This window comes from Hermetia illucens, chromosome 2, assembly GCF_905115235.1.
Source record: "Hermetia illucens chromosome 2, iHerIll2.2.curated.20191125, whole genome shotgun sequence".
Classification (NCBI taxonomy): Eukaryota; Metazoa; Arthropoda; class Insecta; order Diptera; family Stratiomyidae; genus Hermetia; species Hermetia illucens.
The window spans coordinates 141,517,934-141,538,230 of NC_051850.1; the positions used below are offsets into that span (position 1 = coordinate 141,517,934).

General features: G+C 44.1%; 2 protein-coding genes across 2 annotated transcripts in view; one reads left to right on the forward strand and one right to left on the reverse strand.

Moving 5' to 3' along the window:
- The first annotated feature begins 8,616 nt into the window (after positions 1-8,616).
- Positions 8,617-9,582, forward strand: LOC119648200. Its single transcript, XM_038049797.1, has 2 exons — positions 8,617-8,779; positions 8,884-9,582. Exons 1-2 carry the CDS (start codon positions 8,678-8,680, stop codon positions 9,094-9,096), a joined length of 315 nt encoding a protein of 104 aa, XP_037905725.1. The 5' UTR covers positions 8,617-8,677; the 3' UTR covers positions 9,097-9,582.
- Positions 9,583-19,369: 9,787 nt separating this feature from the next.
- LOC119648776 (ammonium transporter Rh type B) overlaps positions 19,370-20,297 on the reverse strand; it is a 70,515-nt gene continuing 69,587 nt past the window's right edge. Inside the window, exon 8 of the mRNA XM_038050610.1 lies at positions 19,370-19,732. Within this exon, the coding sequence (XP_037906538.1) occupies positions 19,635-19,732 (98 nt within the window). The 3' untranslated portion in view covers positions 19,370-19,634. The remainder of the gene's footprint in view (positions 19,733-20,297) is intronic.

Consider the following 20,297-nt stretch of genomic DNA (forward strand, 5'->3'; position numbering starts at 1 on the left):
TGAGCCATTAGTGCTAACTCTTCACGACGAATGGCTGCAAAATGTTCCTAACGTGAAATATTCATGGGAATGGGCGACTTATGGACGTCACGGTGATAAAACAATCAAGACAACAAGATTAAGTGAAGGCTAATCTGCTGGAAGACCTACATGTTGAACAGAAGAAGATACGTTTCATTGCATTCAAATCAAAGTCTGACTGTGGGGGCTGGTAAACAATTTTGTTGGGGGTATCGTAATGAGGTATTGTGAAATGGCTGGAGGTATCGATGCACAACATTGTGGATGTTACTGAATGTTGTTAAAATTCTTTGAGAAATAGTTTAAGCCGGGCCAGACAGTGATCCTAACATCAGGTATTATACGATACCACTTTATCAACTCTCCATAATGGTTTATGGTAGTCAATTACTCTTAAATGGGTCATACTACCCTTACTTTTTGTTGAAATGTGTTTCAGCAGCCTCCAAGATATCCAAGAGACCTGCTCTCTTCCCTACTGTTTTCGTTATGTGTTTTGTTGATACATGGTATAGCCTGTAACGGAGTTGTCGCCCTTTCTTGATTGGTGACCTATTCACTGCCACTTACGCCTTCTTATCAATGGTCAGTGGTTACGGCCGATTTATAGTAATGTTACTTGTTTTAATTTTTAGAAAGGATCATTTTGTTATGGCTATTTCTATTGTTTTCAGTTTAGTCTTCAGTTTTTGTTCCGTTCACGAGCGGGGCCGGCTCACCGTGATCGGTTTCGTCAGTTTATTTTATCAAAGCCCTGGTCTGGATGGAGTCGTGAGGTCTTCGAATCACGTGTCAAGCCATCATTGTTTGTGCCGGCCTTTTGATCGCTTACCATCGACTTCGATGTTCAGACGGCGAGTGAATTCCATTTAGCGCGAATCACAAAGAACGCCAATTGTGGAGCGCCACTTTATCCAAGTTGCACTAACGCGTGACGCAATTTCATAACGCAGTTTTCAATTGGCTGATAGTATTGACCCGAGCTATTTAAGTCGCTCAGTTCTGGGCAAGTCACTACCATTAACAGTGATACTGTCTGTTTCATGGGGATTATACAGATTCTATCTGAGACCGTGTTGCATGAGGTAATCATTCCATTCTTGAACAAGTGGCTTGAGATCATTTTTGCTATGAAACGCCAGGAGAACGTCATCTTCATAAAGCAGTGTATAGGGCGCTGGACCTTGGATGTCCCATGTGACAGTGTCCACGAGAAGAATAAAGAGTGGTCGGAGGGCGCTTCCTCCATGAACACTAACAGACACACTAAGCTAATTCTAGTGTTCAAAGCGGGTTCTGTTAAATGTTCTTATTCTTCCATTCACTCTCTGCGGAAGCCCTACATACTAAATACCGACTAGATGAAGCGCATTGCATGGGCATTATTCCCCAGACATCCGGCAGGGGTTGATGTCAATAGCGCGGAAAGCGTCGAGGATTGCCCCGAGAGAGAGCTCGAAGAAGCGGTTCTCACTATGAAAAACAAGAAGGTGCCAAGTCCTGATGGCATCACGGCGGAAGTTCCGCTAATGGTCTGACTTGCTGCTTGGGGCGTTCAATGCTTGCTTGAAGGAGGGTATTTTTTCTTGTTGCTGGAAGGTGGCCAGACTCGTGTTGATCAGCAAGGGTAAAGGAGACCCGGAGCTCTCGTCTGCATACCGACCGCTGTGTATGCTTAACATGGTCGGGAAAGTGCTCGAGAAGCTCATCAGGAGTAGACTCGTTAATGCGGTCGGCAGTTCGTGTTTAGAACAGGGAGATCTATAGTGAATGCTGTTATGGAGGTCGTAGATGCTGTTCATCAAGCCGAGGCATACAACCGCCGATCTCGACGGATAGTGTTCCTCATAACGCTTGATGTCAAAAATGTCTTCAATTCCGCAAGATGAACAGATATGCTAGGGGAGAGACGCTAGAGGGTCTGAAGAGGAAATCACGTCGGGAGTAGCACGGGGATCTATCCTAGGGCCGGACCTTTGGAGTGCTTCCTACGAAAGTTTGCTGAGACTCGATATTACAGAAGAATCGCGCCTGGTCGGTTATGCAGACGACGTTGCGGCACTTGTTGTCGGATGCACTGTTGAACAGGCGAAAAGCAAACTTGGCATATTGATGCCATGGGTAAGCGGATCGATGACTGCTCATGGTTTCAGTCTTGCGCTCATGGTAGTCATCTTGACCTACCCTGCCTCCTATATTGATTGGGGAATTGACTGTAGTGTCAAAACCAACGGTCAAATACCTTAATGCTCGTCTCGAAGATGGACTTGTTGGAGCAAATCGAAGCAACAACGGACAGGGCTGCGGCTGGAGTCTCGGCCTTGAGATGGCTAATGGCGAGTGTTGGGGGCCCTATATCTACTAGGAGACGTCTCCTTATGGGAGCAGCGCAGTCGGTTCTGCTCTGTGGCGTGGAGGTATGGGCACCGTGAGCGCTTTACTCAAGTGCAGAGACGGGGAGCTTTTCTGAGTAGCGTCTGCTTATCATACTGTCTCAGAACCGACGTGATGGTGATCGTTGACCGTTGACCTCCTTGTCGAAGAGCGTATAGCTATCTACCGCTGTAACGGCGAAAACTTATGAAAGGTGGTTGCTTGTCAAGAACGTCAACGTACCCTTTTCGAGTGGCAACTCTCTTGGCAATATGAGCCAAGGACCAGATGGACTGCACGGCTCATCGACAATCTCACTGAGCGGTGAACGCTCAACTGCGTCATTTTTTAACCCTAGATGATATGATAAATAGATCTTATGCGAGGAGACTTCCAAAAAAATATGTTGCTACACTTTGGATGTGAAGGGCCAGCTTCGGTAATGAAAAACTGCACCAAAGTCTTATCATCCATACTCCATAAACGTCTCAGTATTTACTGATAAGCCAATTACGAGTCTCGAATCTTCCCTATGCCTTCAGGCGGAAATATACGCCATAGAGAGATTTGCCTCCTTAAACCTTGAAGGGAACAATAGGGGGCAGCACATTGCTATTTTAACAGAGAACCACGCGATTTTAAGTATTTAGGTCTAATCAGGTAAATTCCAAATAGGCATAGGAATGCCTCAACAGATTGAACACGTTCGGTTCACTCAATAAGGTGCTGGATGCTCTGGGTTTCAGTCCACATTGGGTTAAAAGTCAATGAAGCAGCGGGGGAACTGGTCAGGAAAAGAGCAGCGACGCCGTTCTGCGGGCCAGAGCCATTCTGTGGAGTCGGAAATAGGTTCATGGCTACGACATTAAAAAATGACGGACAATGTCTGTAAATTCTGGGAGAAAGATGATAGAGCATCTACACATGTACTGGGACAGTGTCGGGCACTTGTGCAAAGTAGGCTTTCGTGGGAGAATACTTGACATCAGATGCCAGGTAGAAACACTTGAAGTTAGGAAACTTAATAAAGTTTGTAGGTATACTATTACCAGTAAAGAAGCACAATAGTTCTTTTAGGACGCAGTGCGTCATCCCTTGACTGTTATTATCATTATTAGAAACGGCTACCATGCCTTGAAGCTTCCATTCAATCGCATCGTCATTGGTGGTACACGAGCATAGAGTCTGTTCTAAGTTCAGTTGACGAGAGGGGATGGGATCGTCGTTGCAAAATCCATCCAGCGCGAGGCTCTATTACATTTGCAAAATGATTGTAAGCTGTGCTTGTGGTGTCCATTGGGGTTTGGGTCCATGGGTTTTGAGAAGAATACCATTACTATGAAGATCGTTCTGCCTTAGAGTGAGAAGATTTTGTTTAAGTGTAAGAGAGAGAGAGGGAGGGCTGAAACAAGAGTGCTAGGATTTTCGACTTAGCCTTCAGCGCGTGGTTTTCAGGAGGAGCAAGTGCAGGAAGGCAGAGGGAAGACCATACACACCATCAAACCAAGGTTATGAGTGGTCAAATTCAACCTGGTGGCAAAAGAGATGATGATCCTTCTTACCAACTGTAGGAAAAGCAGTATTGTCAAAATGCGAGAGTGCCGAGTATGCAATATTTCATTGTCCGAAGTTCGTGAGGTTAAGGAATGCGGCGAATTTCGACATATTTATGAAAATTTGATTTAAATTAAAGAAGCACTGGTTCGCTATAAACGCAATTATAATGATCTTTGCTTGGAAACCTAAGCAGGGTGCCTGTGTTGACAGTTGGTTCTTATAAATTTATACTTCGGCAGTTTTATCGGGATAGGGGAGAAGAAAGTTGTTGTTGCCTGCCCTAGTAGAGTTTTCCAGCCATTTCTTCTTTATTCCGCTCATAAAAGGTGACTGGGTGTATGGGACCAGTGAAACCCTTTACATCTAGTGTGTATGTGGGTTTGCGAAGGGCTTTACATTTTGATGTCAGAAAATCCTAAGACCTAAGAATCTAGCCGGCCCAAATCTTTGGAACTAGTTCACGTGGTTCACGAAGAATAGCAGCTTCCTCACCCTACAACCAGACACCTCTTTAAGATCGCCAAATAACTTTCTGTCCAGTATCCGACGACTGACTCTAGTTTGAGCTAAGGAAAGGCGTGAAAGTGCCTCCTTTAACTTGGGCAATACCAATTGTAGGGCGTGTCAAGTTTGGCGACATCGCCTCTTTTAGGCCAGCGGCCAGCGGTTACCGCCATAATCCTATTCAGGTGCGCGTCTTTGGCCCAAAAGCCCTCGTTGCCGGGTTTTGTTGTAGGCCACACTATCGTTGATTTAGCGCAGGTGATGATGAGCATTCGGCACATCTTTGCATTGCGCGCTAGCTTGGAGCATGTTGATACTAAGTACACGACTTAGCTAACAGTCAGAATGATTATGTTACATTTGGGCCTCGGATGGGGTCAAGCGTGGATGGTAGCATATATTGATGCGGAATATACTTTCTTGGGATCTAACCTCCTTTCCTTTGAGGGTGATGTGTGACTGGGAGCCAATCTGTGGCTCTACAAGGGTGATATCTATGATATCTATGAGCCAAGCCCTTTCGTGTACCTAGATCGTTAGTGGGTGGTGACAGCCATACTATATGCGAGGTGTCCCAACTATTAGCAAAACGCTACGTATCTGGAATAGTTAGGCGAATAATACGTCCCCCAATCCAGGGTCCATGCGAACCGTGCCCACTGGATAGTTTGCAGTCGGGGTTAAATGACTCTATTCGAATGGGGTCTCATGATATTTGTTAACCTTAACAGTAAGTCTGACGCTACCGTCCTACAGGGGGCCACGAAACGGTGGATCTTAAAAATAATTTAAGCAAAAAAAAAAATAATAACAAACAAGCGGGATATCATGCCGCATACAAACTGGCCCATCAGGCGAAGGAACATCTCCAAAAGAGTGAGAGCCAGGTTATTACAACCAAAAAAAGTTAGAAGTTAGGGAGTCAAGCATTGGAGCCAAAGTCAGCTAGTTCAGGGCTAAAAACAGGATTCAGGAACCCCGCCATTAGCTATGTTAACGGACTGCCGGCGGTCAAGGACATTCGACTGGCCATACTGCTGAAAATATTTCAGGAGCAAATATTCACATATGAGGAGCTGGAAATTCTCGGCGAACTAGCCGTCAGGCGGTTATGCAGGGTATGGAGTGCGAAGCTTGTGTTCTTCGGCATCCGCTTTCGATCAGGTCATATACTGGTGAACTGTGGAAGCCCTTAAATTGCCAGGCTGTAGAGGAATTGAATTTTCGACGTGTGCTGGAGATGATATATCAGGGGCACACATGATGACTGTATTTCTTCCCAAAGCCCTAGGGCTAGAGACGAAGAATCTTATGGGTCTCTTAATTGTTCAAAATGATGATCTCGATATGGGATTATCGAGAGTCTTCAAAAGCAAGGTGAAAGGCAAAGGAGAACTCCTCACGATCGGGGTGGATGATCGATCCCTGTAGGCAATCAAATGTCAAAATAGCCATTTCAACTAAAGAATAGGCCTGTGTATGCGTATAGGAAAAAGTAAGGAAAGATCCTTCGGCTTCGAAGCTGGATGATTTAGACCCGGATCTGCGACATGCAGGAATGTCGGTAGAGGAGGGTGATACTGACATACTGACATTAGAGAATAACTCCAAACACCAAGGTAGCCTCTACCATGCAAGAGTTGCAGTGATTGGAAGGGCAACATCCAAGGAAAAGATTGTGTGTCGAGGGAGATTTGTGGAACTTTTAAATCATTGAAATCCCTCAGAGTAGATGGCTTCTTTGAGCACTACTACAGAGAGGCTTAGAAATCATCTGAGGGTGGTAGGGGTAGCATAGCCTTGGAATATATACCAAGGGCTTGGAGACGGGAAAGACTGGTCGTGAATCCGAAAGCGTGTAGAGGGGATCTTTTCCACCCTAAATTTTTGAGACCAATTTGCGTAACATCGTTCGCACCCAAAACGGTAGAGAAGGTCATAGACAAGTATATAAGAACTAAAGTTTGAATGCGTGATCCCCTAAATCAGTGTCAATACGCTTACCGGGTAGGACGGTCAACCGTAACTGCCCTGTATCAGCTGACGGATGGATAGCGGGATATTATAGAAACAAGAGAAATAGGACTTTGTGGGCTTTTGGACTTCGGAGGAACGTTGGATAACACATCGCTCATGGAGACACGAGGTGCTCTAATATGCAAAGTAGGTGAACAGAAGTACCGATAGGTATAAATTTTATTGTTATGAAAGCAAGTTTGTCAACTCTCTGTGGTAGAATCCACAGTGGACTAAGAATTACTAGCACCTGGTGCAGCAAGACGGGCCAGTGAATCAATACAGTCAAAAACATCATAGTACCATTAACTAGGAAGTGTAAGCTTGATCATCTGTGAGACGTTAAATTACATGGCATGGAGGTGAAACGAGAAATAGAGGTCAAATATTTGGAAATTAAACTAGACCAAAAATTACTCTGAAAGGCGCATGTTAGAAACATATGCCGGAAAGCTACAAGGGCTCTGATGACTTACAAGTCCATAGCAGGGAAAAAATGGGGTTGCACCACGAAGATACTGCTTTGGATATACACTGCATTATAATTACCCATGCGGCCGTAATCTGGGCGGAAGAAGTTGAACTCAGCACGATAGCCAGGGAGCAATACAGATTTCAAAGGCTGGCTTGCGTGTATCAGTGGAGCAATTAGGGCTTGCACAGCGACATGCTTGGAGGCTCTTCTGTGAGTAATTTCTCTCCATCTACACATATCGATGCAGGCAATAAGGGCGATTTTCAGGATGCCTGGGAGTATCAGTGAGGCGGGGAGCTGCCTAAATCAAAGACAATTAATATTCTTTCTAGGCGGCCTCGGATTATTGATACCAAGGGGTAATATGACAATGAAGTTTCATTTCGAAAAGAAGTTTGAAACTCGTTGGAGTAACAGGGCAAATTGTAGGAGCGAGCTGTGACAGACGGCTTAGACCAGCAACTAATTACCTGGTACACTAAGGGATCTTTTCCAGCAGAGGGGTCATTGGTCGAAGTAAAACATACTTTGAACTAATGGGCAAGGAAATTAGTATGTTCCTGGTGGAAATATACGTTGTAGACAGATGTACTTCCTTCAACCCTGAAACGAACTAAAGGAAGTAGAATATTGCTATTCTGACTGATAGCTAAGCGGCGATCAAGGAGGTGAGTTCAAAACTGGTATAGGATTGCCTTGATACACTGAACACGCTCGACTCGCACAATAAGGTTTGAATACTTTGGGTTCTAGGCCATGTTCGGCTGGAGGGCTTTGAGGTAGTGGATGAACTGGCCAGAAAATGGAGCAGGGAACTCTCTACACGGTCCAGAACTCTTGTGTGGAATCGGAACGGCTGAGGGAACTTTATTGGCCGAATCTAACAGGTTGCCTATGGGGGGATACGAATCCAAGCGCTAAAAGGACTATTGAAACGTCACCAAGAAGAGCCTTCGGATTATAGTGGGAATACTTATTGGTCACTGCTGACTAAACTATCAGCTGGAGAAGCTTGGAATACATGCATGCAGGTTCTGTGGGGAGTGTGACGAAATCTCCATACACGTTCTGGCACAGTGTCCGGCTTTTGTGCAAAGAAAGTCGAGAGACTTGAGAAAATACTGAGTACCAGACGAAAAGCTGAAATACTTGGCAAAAGGGAATAGTGTATATTAAAATTCCTGACGATTATATGCTTGTTTGACATACTATAGGTAATAGGTGAACCATAACCAGTAGGACGCAGTGCAATTTCCCTCTAGAGAATATTAACAATTGGGGCTCGTATCACGCCCAAATCACAAGTGTAGGCTCTTCAAAAGGTAAATATTTTCTTCCTGAATAGTGTTATGTAGGATATCAAATAGAAGACCTCAGCTAGTACTTTTCGGAACTAGCTAAGCGCATATTACAAGTCTGCTTGCTCAATGCAGCTTCCGGTTTTCGGTTTAATTTTTGTTAGATCCCAGATTGTGTTCTTATTCGACACGTCGATATCTTCAAGGTGAATCTTATCTTATCTGATGTATGCTATCGAATGTTATAACCGATGCTTTCAACCCCATATAATTCAATTTGAAAGTATCGAAATAACACGCACTCATTCATGGAAGCTTGACTAAGCTCAGCATTATCCAGGGGAAAACACTGCAATTCATGAGTGTACACTGGCCGCAATTTTTCATTATTTCACCATGGCTTCCCCGCATCACATTCGATTAGTGCTTTTTTATGTCTCTCGACGCGAAGTTGTTTGCCATGACGGTGGAAAGATTGCGGGGAAATGTCCGGGAAGTGTTAAATGGTGTAATTAGCCTCCATATCGATATTCTGGTACATACAGATCCATTAACGTTCCCATTTATGTCAAGTGGATCACTTTTGATCCGTATCTTTACAACCCGATTATTGAAAATATTTTTTTTCATGGTTGCCAGGTCATGGAGGCGAATGTTTCCCAGCTTATCGAGGAAGTCCGCGAAATCAACGCCGATCTGTTCGAAACGAATCGCCTGGATACACTAATTAGACTGCTGAAGGATTTTAACGGTCCTGTTATATGCCATGAATGGCCTTATCCTCTCCTGGTTGAGGGAAATGTCGACGAGGCCGATATAGCGCAGACTGGTGACACCGGACACGAGACATGAATTCAAAGGGATTCAATTAAACCCTCGGTCGAATCATGGCGTTGCTCTGGGTGCATCCTAGTTGGCTCCGCTGTCCTGGCCGGAGCTTTGTGTTAATTTCAATCTTTTTAATAAACTTTATCGAAACAGATTTTAATTATGCATAAATTACCCGCGAAAGTACCACCATCAGAGCTGGGAGTCAACCACAGTCAACTGCATGAAATGTGCGAGTGTATGATGTCATTAATGCAATCTAATTAAGGATAATAATTTAGTGTAAAGGAGTGGCTCACGCGAGTGAAAAGAATGTCCGTTAACGTTTTATCCAATTTCCATGTTATTTCAGAACTATTTCCTGTTATTTGTCCCATAGTTAATTTATACGACATACGAGCTTATTAAGTGTGAGTGCGAAATGGTACCCACAAATTTGAGATGTTTTGTGCCTTGTTGCGTCTGTGTCTTTGTCTGCATAAATAATACACGCATTTTGTAAATTGTTAACTTTCTTTTTCATTCTTGAATAGTGAAACTGGCATTGTGTCTTATCAGCTCAAGAAAAACGTATAGAATACAAACACAATACATTGAATTATATTGTTATCTACATCGGGAAAATTTTTTAAAATAAGGTGATAGGTCCATTCTCAGTAATACTTTGTTCCGTGACGAGTCTTATCATTGTTGCAATTATAAGATTAGGGGGTTCTTTAATACACCTTTTGCACTTTTTCTAGCTAGAAGACATTTTTGTTGTATCATGTGAAACAATGGGTACCTGACTCATTTGATCGGAGAGTAAGCGCTGAGGTTACTACCCGGTGATCCAAAATTCCAGGTACATATGTAACTTCAATAAATTAATACTGGGCGTACATAGTTATGGTACTAGCTTCAATGAGGAATTTACTATGCGGGGTCATGACAAGGTCGTTTTCAAAAGTTTGACTATCGTGACCGTTGTTAAGTTCGGCTGAAAAGTGATTTTGGAAACGATGGAAAAGTAAGAAATTTGTGGGTCTACAAATGGTATTGATAGAAACGTTATCCACTGTTAGAATATTAAACTACCGCCATACAGAGGCTAATTTACTCATTATTATTCCATGAAACACTATCAAAATTTGGTAGATTTTCCGTAAATAATAGAGAATCTGAAACAACATTGGTGCTGGTGGCATCCGCAATCAGTGCCAGACAGTGTTCCCTAGTTTCCAGTTCATTTCTTTGTGGGTCCCATGGCATTCACAGTATCTCTTCTTTCTTATCGTTATTTCCAGCAGCGGGACGAGTAAAAACACTATTATAAGATTCCATGGCAAAACTGGGATTCAAAACCAAAGCATTGGATTATTGGGCTCAACACAGAATTACAAAAAGGATCTCTTCCTCAGTTGAGCAGTATTATAACATCATTAGCAACAGCGCAACAGCCGGTATCCGGTCTAGGTCTACCCCCAGACATCCCCGTTTTGCGCCGAGATCCACCAATTCAATATCCCTATCTGGCGTCCTGGTGTACGTCATCGTTTCATCTGAGGCAGGGTCTGCCACATCTTCTTTTTCAACTGTAGATATTGCCCTTATAGACTTCCTGGGCTAATTCATCCTCATCCATACGGATTAGGTGACCCGCCCACAGCAACTTATTGAGCCCAACCCCAAACAAACATAGATCGGTTGTGATTCAGACTCACAACCATAGAAGGCGACAGGGCGGACGATATTTCGGTAAATTTTCGATTTGAGACGTTCGTTGATACGTTGATCACAAAGAACAACAGTTGTGGAATACAACTTCATCCAGGTTGCGTTAATGCGTGGGGCAATTTCATAGCGCACTTCTCCATTGGCTGATAACATTGACCCGAGATATTTAAATCGCTCAGTTTAGGGCAGGCCACTGCTTCTGAGAGTTTTAATGACTTTTTCGAGCTATCGGTCGTCAAAAATGCAGTTTCAATCTTGGATAGCGTCGTACTGCCTCAATCATTCTATTTTTCGACAAGTCGCTTGAGATTATTTTAGCTCTTAGACGCTAGGAAAACATCATCTGCATAAAGCAGTGTATGTTGGATGTCCCTTGTGACAGTTTCCATAACCAGATCGAAGAGGAGTTATGAGAGGGCGCTTCATTGATGAATACCGATAGAGACACAAAGCGCACATTTTGAACTTTACTTTTCGGATCATCATCATCATCAACGGCGCAACAACCGGTATCCGGTCCAGACCTGCCTTAATAAGGCACTCCAGACATACCGGTTTTGCGCTGAGGTCTACCAATTCGATATCCCTAATAGCTGTCTGGCGTCCTGACCTACGCCATCGCTCCATCTCAGGCAGGGTCTGTCTCGTCTTCATTTCCTACTACATATATTGCCTTTATAGATTTTCCGGGCTGGATCATCCTCATCCATACGGATTAAGTGACCCGCCCATCGTAACTTATTGAGCCGGATTTTATCCACAACTTGACGGTCATGATATCGCTCATAGATTTCGTCTTTATGTAGGTTACAAAATCGTCCATCCTCATGTAGGGGGCCAGCAATTCTTCAGAGGATTCTTCTCTCGAATGCGGCCAAGAGTTTGCAATTTTTCTTGCTAAGAATCCAAATTTCCGAGGAATACATGAGGACCGGCAAGATCATAGTTTTGTACAGTAAGAGCTTTGACTCAATGGTGAGACATTTCGAGCGGAACAGTTTCTGTAAGCTGAAATAGGCTCTGTTGGCTACCAACAACCGTAGCTGTTATCGGTTGTGACTTTCGACCCTAGATAGGAGAAATTATCAACGGTCTCAAAGTTGTAGTTTCCAATCTTTATTCTTCCCGTTTGACCAGTGCGGTTTGATGTTGTTGGTTGGTTGGTTTTTGGTGCTAAATTTGCCACCATATACTTTGTCTTGCCTTTATTGATGTGCAGCCCACGATCTCGCGACAATCGCCCCCTGCTCGATCTAAATGAAGGCAGTTTGTACGTCTCGGGTGGTTCTTCCCATAATGTCGATATCGTCAGCATAGGTCAGTAGTTGGGTGGACTTACAGGGGATCGTACCTCTTGCATTTACCTCAGCATCACGGATCACTTTCTCCAGGGCCAGGTTAAAGAGGACGCATGATAGGACATCCCCTTGTCTTAGACCGTTGTTGATGTCGAATGGTTCTGGTAGTGATCCTGCTGGTTTTATCTCTCCTCGCACATTGGTCAGGGTCAGCCTAGTCAGTCTTATCAATTCCGTCGGGATATCGAATTCTCTCATGGCCGTGTACAGTTTTACCCTGGCTATGCTATCATACGCGGTTTTAAAGTCGATGAAGAGATGGTGCAACTGATCCATCGCTTGCCGTTGAGAGAAAATCTGATCTGTTGTTGATTTGCCTGGAGTGAAGCCTCTTTGGTATGGGCCAATGATGTTCTGGGCGTATGGAGCTATCCGGCCTAGCAAGATAGCGGAGAATATCTTATAGATGATACTATGCAACGTAATACCTCTATAATTGCTGCACTGTGTGATATCTCCCTTTTTATGTATGAGACAGATGATACCTCTTTGCCAATCGTCAGGCATTGATTCGCTGTCCTACACCTTGAGCACAAGTTGATGAACCACTTGGTGTAATTGATCGCCTCAATATTTAACCAATTCGGTTGTAATTCCATTGGATCCTAGCGACTTATGATTTATAAGCCGATTAATTACACGGATTGTTTCTTATATACTTGGGGGTGGCGGTATTTGTCCGTCGTCTTCAACTGGCGGACCTACAACTCGCCGATGTTCTGGTTGTTTAGTAGTTCATCAAACTACTCAACCCATCGCTCCAATATGCCCATTCTGTCGGAAATCAGATTTCTCTCTTTGTATCGGCAGGATGAGCATCCAGGTGTTTAAGGCTTCACCCTGCTGACTTGTTGGTAAAACTTCCGCGCTTGGTGCGATTGTTCCTTGTACTTTTCTAGTTCACAGACTTGTTGGTTCTCCCAGGCTTCCTTTTTCCATCTGTGAAGTCGCTTCTCCGCTCGCCGGAGTTCGTGATAATTCTCTGCGTGTGCTCGCGTTCTTTGAGAATACAACATTACTCGGTATGCGGCATTCTTCCGTTCCGTTGCTAGCTTACATTCATCGTCAGACCAGCCGTTCCGACTATTTTTGTGGCTGGGGCCAAGTATGTTTGTGGCTTCAGTGTTAACTCTCACCTGATTGGCAGAGGGGATTCTGAGTGGTGGTATTATTCGAGCTCGGAGGACCATACCAACGAGATAGTGAACCCACTGTATATTGGCCCCCTTATATGTTCTAACTGAGAGGTGGCGACGTTCGATCAATACGTGGTCAATTTGGTTGAAAGTGGTCCCGTCTGGAGAGGACCACGTATGTTCGTGAACCGATTTCCGCGCAAACCAGGTACTTCCAGCAACCATTTCGTGTGACACTGTTAACTGAATGATCCGCAGTCCGCTATCGTTTTTATTTTGGTGTAAGCTAGGGGAGCCAACGTATCGCCTGAAAACTGGCTCCTTCCCTACTTGGTTGTTAAAATCCCCAACTATGATTTTGATATCATATCTGGGACAGGCTTCGAAGGTTCGTTCTACTCACTCGTAGGAGGTATCCTTCTCCGACTGTGCAGTCTCCTCTGTAGGGGCGTGAACGTTAATGAGGCTTATATTTCTAAACTTGCCTCGCAAGCGCAGAGTGCATAGCCGTTCGCTTATGTTTTTAAAGCCGATAACAGCAGGTTTCATTTTTTAGCTGACTAAGAAAACTACTCTGAGCACATAGTTTACTGGATGGCCACTATAATATATGGTGTAACGGCTCTTCTCTGGGAAACCGGTCCCTGTCCAACGCATCTCCTGTAACGCTGTTACATCAGCCCTATATTGGGACAGGGTATCAGCTAGCTGCTTACCAGCTTCATCTTTGTACAGGGAGTGCAAGTTCCATGAGAAAATGCGTAAATCGTTATTCCGTTGTCGTTGTATAATCCGTCCAGTCCGAGGCTCCTGTTGTGGCTTCGTAACAAGTTGTTTTCCGTATAGGGTTGTCAGCCCTACCCAACCCCCAACCTGGAGGACCAGTTGGTACAATTTGTCCCATTTTTAGGCGCGGGAGAGTTGCCTTCATCCTTCTCCGTCTGCAGCTTTTCGTTAAGAAAGAGCTTTTAGCAGTCACCACGTGGAGGTGGAGATAGGGTTTGGTAGTAGAGCTGTTGGTGTTGCTTCAGCAGGTGTTTCCCAGGTTTTATGCTCCATCGTGGGTACCAATCCACGTTTCGCCCTGAGACCTATACTACCCTTTCGGATCGCCGTAGGGGAACCCAGAACGCGTGTTATTCTGCCACTAGGTGTAGCCGTAGAGCATAACAGATTAGTTCTATGGTTCTCACGGTGCTGTATTACGTCAATATTTTCGCAGTTCTTGACAAACCTGGCACGATTCATGGGTATTTGAACGATTTCGCGAATACGGTTGTCAAGGATGCCTTCAAAAATCTTTATGGTATGGGACGCGATGTAGGCATAACCACAACCACCACGAAACTACCACAAGGGGGCCAAGAGTTCTCCCAAAGCAAATGCTTTCAGAGAAAGTAGCATTCTTCTAACCGTTTGTTGAAGATAATACACAGAGGCTGGTGTCAAAATTAGCAATGGGGAACTCAACTGAGAAAGGCGTGAGTGGCCAGAGTTTCGGAGCGTTCTGCATCAAGAAGAGTCTTAGATGGTGCAGTGGTTAAGGGAGTAAACACGGAAGAGACGTAAGAGCTGAGAAGGTTACCGGAATGTTGTGGGGAGTTGGCAGTGGAATCATTAAAGTTGATAGAAGAGGGAAAAGATTGGATGGTGTTACGACAATGGCGAGTCTGGGACTAACATGATTTGAAGTTATTAAGGGTAAGGACGGCATCGTAGCTCAACAAGTTTCTCTTATGCGTTATTTTAATTACAGTGAAATGCATAGCCTTGAAATGAGCAAGGTCGGTGTCATTCTTTGAAGTCCGCAACTTCTGATCGGGCTATGTTATACGCGGGCCAAGTCCTCCTTGACTTGGCACAGCTGATAAGCCTTCGCCATCTAAGGCTCGCGGCTGCTAAATAGTTTGATTAGACTCCGTCCTTGACAGCCGCCAGCGAGACACCGACTGTATCCACCGAAGGGCTGCCACGGGCAGAGCTCCGCCTGGCCAATCCGTCAGCTCGCTCATTCCCTCTATATTCCTATGCCCGGCCTTGAGCCACCAGCCTGGAGGATGTCGTCGCTGATTACATGTCCTTGATGGCCGCTTGGCTATCGGTCAGAATGGTTATGTTACGCTTGGGGCTCGAATCACGCTCCAGCTATCGACAGACTTCCAATATTGCCAGTGCTTCCGCTTGGAATACACTGGCGAAACCTGGGACCCCATACGACTCGTATGGTATGGTATCCTTGACTTGATGGTGAATAGCATCAGTTTCGTTTTGGTTGGGTTTCGCAACGTTCCTTCCATGATGTCGCTGACAATGGACGGATATATCCCTGGCACTAATATCACCAAGTCGTCCTCCTTTTACCCCGCTGTCGTCCAATATTCGTAAAATTTCGTCCACTATTACTCCTATACTACTCTAGAGCACTGGAGAGATGACGCCATCCTGGGGCGTGCCTCTGTTCACAGTTCTGGTCAAGTGGTTGAGCACCAGATCCAACTGGATTTTTCTGGTACTTAGCATGGATATAATCTAATGCGTAAGATACCCCTCCAATCCAATATTGGTTAAGGCTTTCTTGATGGCGTTGGTAACATTGTTGTTGAAAGCTCACTCTATATCCAAGAAGGTAGCTAGGGTATACTGCTTGTATTGCAGTGACCGCTCAACCGTGCAAATTACCTCGTGGAGAGCGGTTTCTGTGGATTTTTTTTGAGGTAGACATGCTGGGACTTAGAGAAGGGTGTTCTCTCCATAATCATCCTTAAGTGGATATCCAGGAGGTGTTCAGGCTCTTCAGCACGAAAGAGGTGAGCTTGATTCGTCGAAAGTCCTTCGTAGACTCCTGACCGCGCCTGCCCGCATTCGGTATGAAAACCACTCGTGCGCGGACTGTGGTATGTATCCTAAAGAGATGCAGTTCCGGTAAATCTCAACAAGCCACGGCACAACCGTTTCCTGCTGCTTCTGTAGCATGACTGGCATTATGTCATCTGGGCCCGGAGATTTATGTGCGGAGAAGCTGTTTATAGCCCAGCAGATCTTATTCTCAGTAATTACCGATTTGATAGTCTTGTACAGGTGGGGTGGTCGTAGGCCTGCCAAGCAAGGCTTTGACTCACCGTCCTCCTCGCAGGCGCGAAAGTGCGTTTGAACCAGCAGCTCCAACGCACCAGAAGATTTCGTCCAGGAGCCTTCCGACTTTTTAAGAAAGGATGGGCTCTTATGTTGGACAGAATTTTGCTGAGCCTCGCGGATTCGCTGGTGCTTTCGATGTTCTGCCAATAGTCTAACTAAGTCCCCCTCTTTGCGGTATTGATGGCCGACTAGTGTCTTTTTCAGAACCCCGATCTTTGACTCGACCTAGTCTGCTCTGCTGCGCTTATGATCTTGCTTCAGGGGCGGAGAGGGGGGGGGTCTTATTTGAAACTGAAGGTTGGTGCTCAGAGGTGGCAGCGAGGAAGATGGGGCGGCAACCCTATCGGCCAAACCAAAACCAAGTGGCCGAGGAGAACCTCCATAGTGGTGGCACCGGAAGACGCTGTAATCACTTTGGTTTGCCGGCCGTGATTCAGTAGGCGAATGCTCCAAAGGCCTAATTAGGGCGATCAGACCCGAGTCTGCACGGCGACTCATCTGAAGTGGCAAATTGGTCACAAAACCTTACCAGGGGTATACTATGATAGTACCATGGGAACCGGGAAAGCGGGAGGATATTATAAAAGATGCCATCAGCTTCATTACACCTAGAGTTTGATAATACGTGGTCTCAGTTGATTGACGCCAAGGGCAAGTTGAGACTGTTAAAATTGGCTTTCCGGAAGTTCAACTTAACAGAATTACGCGCAGTTTTAGAATCTAAGCTGGGAAGTTCTGCTTCAAATTCAAGTCAGGGGTGATGAACGCTAACTTTGACATACTGGGATGGGTGTGGAATAGTGTGGCCCAAGAAGTTTTTGAAGGTGTTGAAATTCAGACGAGGATAGGCATCCATAAAGGAAGAGAGTAGAAGAAGTTGTTGGAGAAAAAAGGAAGGGTAGGATGATAAGGTCAGTTGAACATGGGGAGGTTAAAATCTCGGCAGAGGAAGAAAAGGGAGGGAAGGGAATTTGACGGTATAGAATTTTGACAAGCACAGGGGACGTAGATGCAAGACACAATAAATGGAAGGGGGTAAGGCAGGGAAACTCGTAGGGCAACACAATCATATGGTGAGCCAGAGGAGGTAAACACCGCTTCGACATGGATTTTCCCCACCAGTGGACTTACATGACGCAGCGCGGTCCCTGTCGGAAAATGAAATAGTCTTCGGTGGGCTCCGAGTTCATTATCGTCAAGCCACGTTTCGGAAACTACAGTACAGTTTGAGACAAGACAATGGTGAAAGTGCGCCAACCTTGCTTTTTATGTATTCCAGTATCTCGTTCGCAGAAGTGGCGAACAGACCCCAGGAAATAAACACATGTTTTGATGGGGAGGTCACCTTTAACCGGGGGCCGCTAGCAGGATTGATTGACGTGCCAGAGTTTAGAGCAGCTACGGGAAGTGGAGCTTCATTGGCAATGGGAACGATGTTGAAGGTTTGGGCAGTTGTCTTGCAATTCGTGATCTGCAGAGGCTGCGGATAAAGTCCTGTTGAAATGGGAATGGGAAGTTGCTGGATGCGAAAAGTGTGAGTCGTATCTTAGCGAGATACCCTTCTTTCTGCTATTTTCGATAGTGTTTGTCATCTTTTTGCCAAGGTGTCAATATATGGTCTCGTGAAGCAGAGATATGATCTTCTTCCCTTATTTTAGGCTCCAGGATAAATTTATTTGTTCCCTTTTGTTGATTAGCTTCTGCATGGTTCAAGTTATAAATTTCAGTTGGCTAAATTAAGTTGGGGTTTCTTTCTTTCAATAATTTACTTAGCAATAAATCATTCTGTTGAGAAGTGTTACCAGTCATATTGTACTCTAGATTAATGAGTCTGATAACCTCTACTTTAACATTACCCAGTTGAAGTGAGGAAAAAGCGTTCGATCAAATACATAAGCTTTGAATCTGAACTCTCATCTTTTGTTCAATAAACGTATTACAGGAAATCGATACTGAACAATGTACACAGTTCATAACAATGGGTTCATTCACATTACAACTGATGGAATGTAATAAAATGATACCAAAGCCTCTCATCATTAGTCATTACCGCGCGTGCCTTGGTTCACCTTTCTTAAAAGCATCGTCAACAAAAAACATGCTTTGTTCTACTCTGTTTCGTTAGTATCAACAAATCCTAGGATTGCTTCAACACAGGAGAGCGAATGAAAAGGATAAAGAAAGCATTTCAAGGTTTCTCAGGGAAAATGAGGGTAGTGTACACACATTATGTATGCAATTATTCCTATTCATTTCGGTTTCGAGGGGTTTACGCACAGGTTCTCTCATTACCTGGAAATTACACTTAAGTGGGGAAGTCAATATCTTACTTCCATTAGCGTATCATCTTTAGAAATTCAAATAGATGCACATACCAACTGAAAGAATCACGAAGCCTGAAGCACACTCTGGCAGTGCTCGTATGCAAATATTTTACCTTAATTGATTCGAAAGATTAATGAATTGAAAGTCAGAATAGCTTGAGGGGCTCATGAAAATAATCCTGAAAATTGATTCCCATCTGTGCACTAATGATAGTAGTCCCGAAGCAGACGTTAGGCATATGTACACATGTGTACACATGTATGTTTGTTTAACAACAGATACTACCCAAGTTGAAGATTTAAAGGATCATGAGATTCCAGGAAGGTTATCAGCAATCGCATTTCAATTCATAAGTAAGGATATGTGTTCTGTACTTGATAGCGGCAACTATCTGCGTTATGCGCACTACCATCTGCATAACCATGACTTTGTAAAATGCTCCAGATTGGGTGCTGAAGGCATCGTACCACGAGAGAAATAGTTTGCAAGGATTTTCTTGGAAGTGGTAATAGGAGATAGAAGCTTATAAGCTTAATACTAAGAAGTATTTGCAGCAATAGCTGCATGCCTTTTGTCAGAATCACACTTCTCAGCTAATTCCAAAAGGATATTTCCAATAAAACAACATTTACCCTCTTGAGCATTTATTGAGAGTACAGTTCGCACTCAAGTAGGCAACATTGGTGCTGTTATATACCAAAAAGAGTAACATAATTGTGAATTTAAAATCTATTATTAATTCGTTGTGACATAGCATGAGATTTACGAATTCCATTATGAATAAAGCGTGACGCGTTGTTCACTATTACCTTACATATTATACTTCGGTAGGCATGAAATCATTCAAATGTTGTTTAAACAATTTCTCGTTAAATAGAGTAATTTCTATTTACTATTGCTCCTTCTCGCCAGGAACTTCCCAGTAGGCCTCGTCATCGTGCAATTGATCCTTAGAGAGTTTTCTCACACTCGGTGCTCGGAGGACTACACCTGAAAGGATAAATAGATTAATATTGTCTAGCTTGGGTATTGAAATGGTGGGAGGGAGGCGCAAATGGATCGATATTGTGTAGAAATTAAATTATACAAATTATATCTTCAGATAATTGGCATAGATACAAAATTTGTATTAGAGTAGGGCGAATATTGGTTTGTGGCATTTGTAAAGTTTAGATAGCAATACATTTTACTATAATTGGGTAGTTTCACTGAGGCATTTAAATGGATTGCTCCGAAAATTGTAATTGTTAAGTTTGATAATCGGAAATAGTAACATTTCATTGACTTGTTTTTAACTTTTTCTGCAAATCGTGGGATACGATAAAGAGATTTGCAAGAGCTCTATGATTATGTTTATTTAAAGTGACGGAGGAACTCGCAAGAGCTCTTCGGAAAAGGCGCATTGATATTTGCGGCCTTCAAGAAACTCGATGGTGTGGTGCCAAAAGCTGCGACATAGAACACAAACGCGGTAAAAATCGCTATAAACTTTTCCATTTTGGGTAGCCCACACAAACAATGAATGCGGTGATGGAGACAGACATGTTACGTTGGG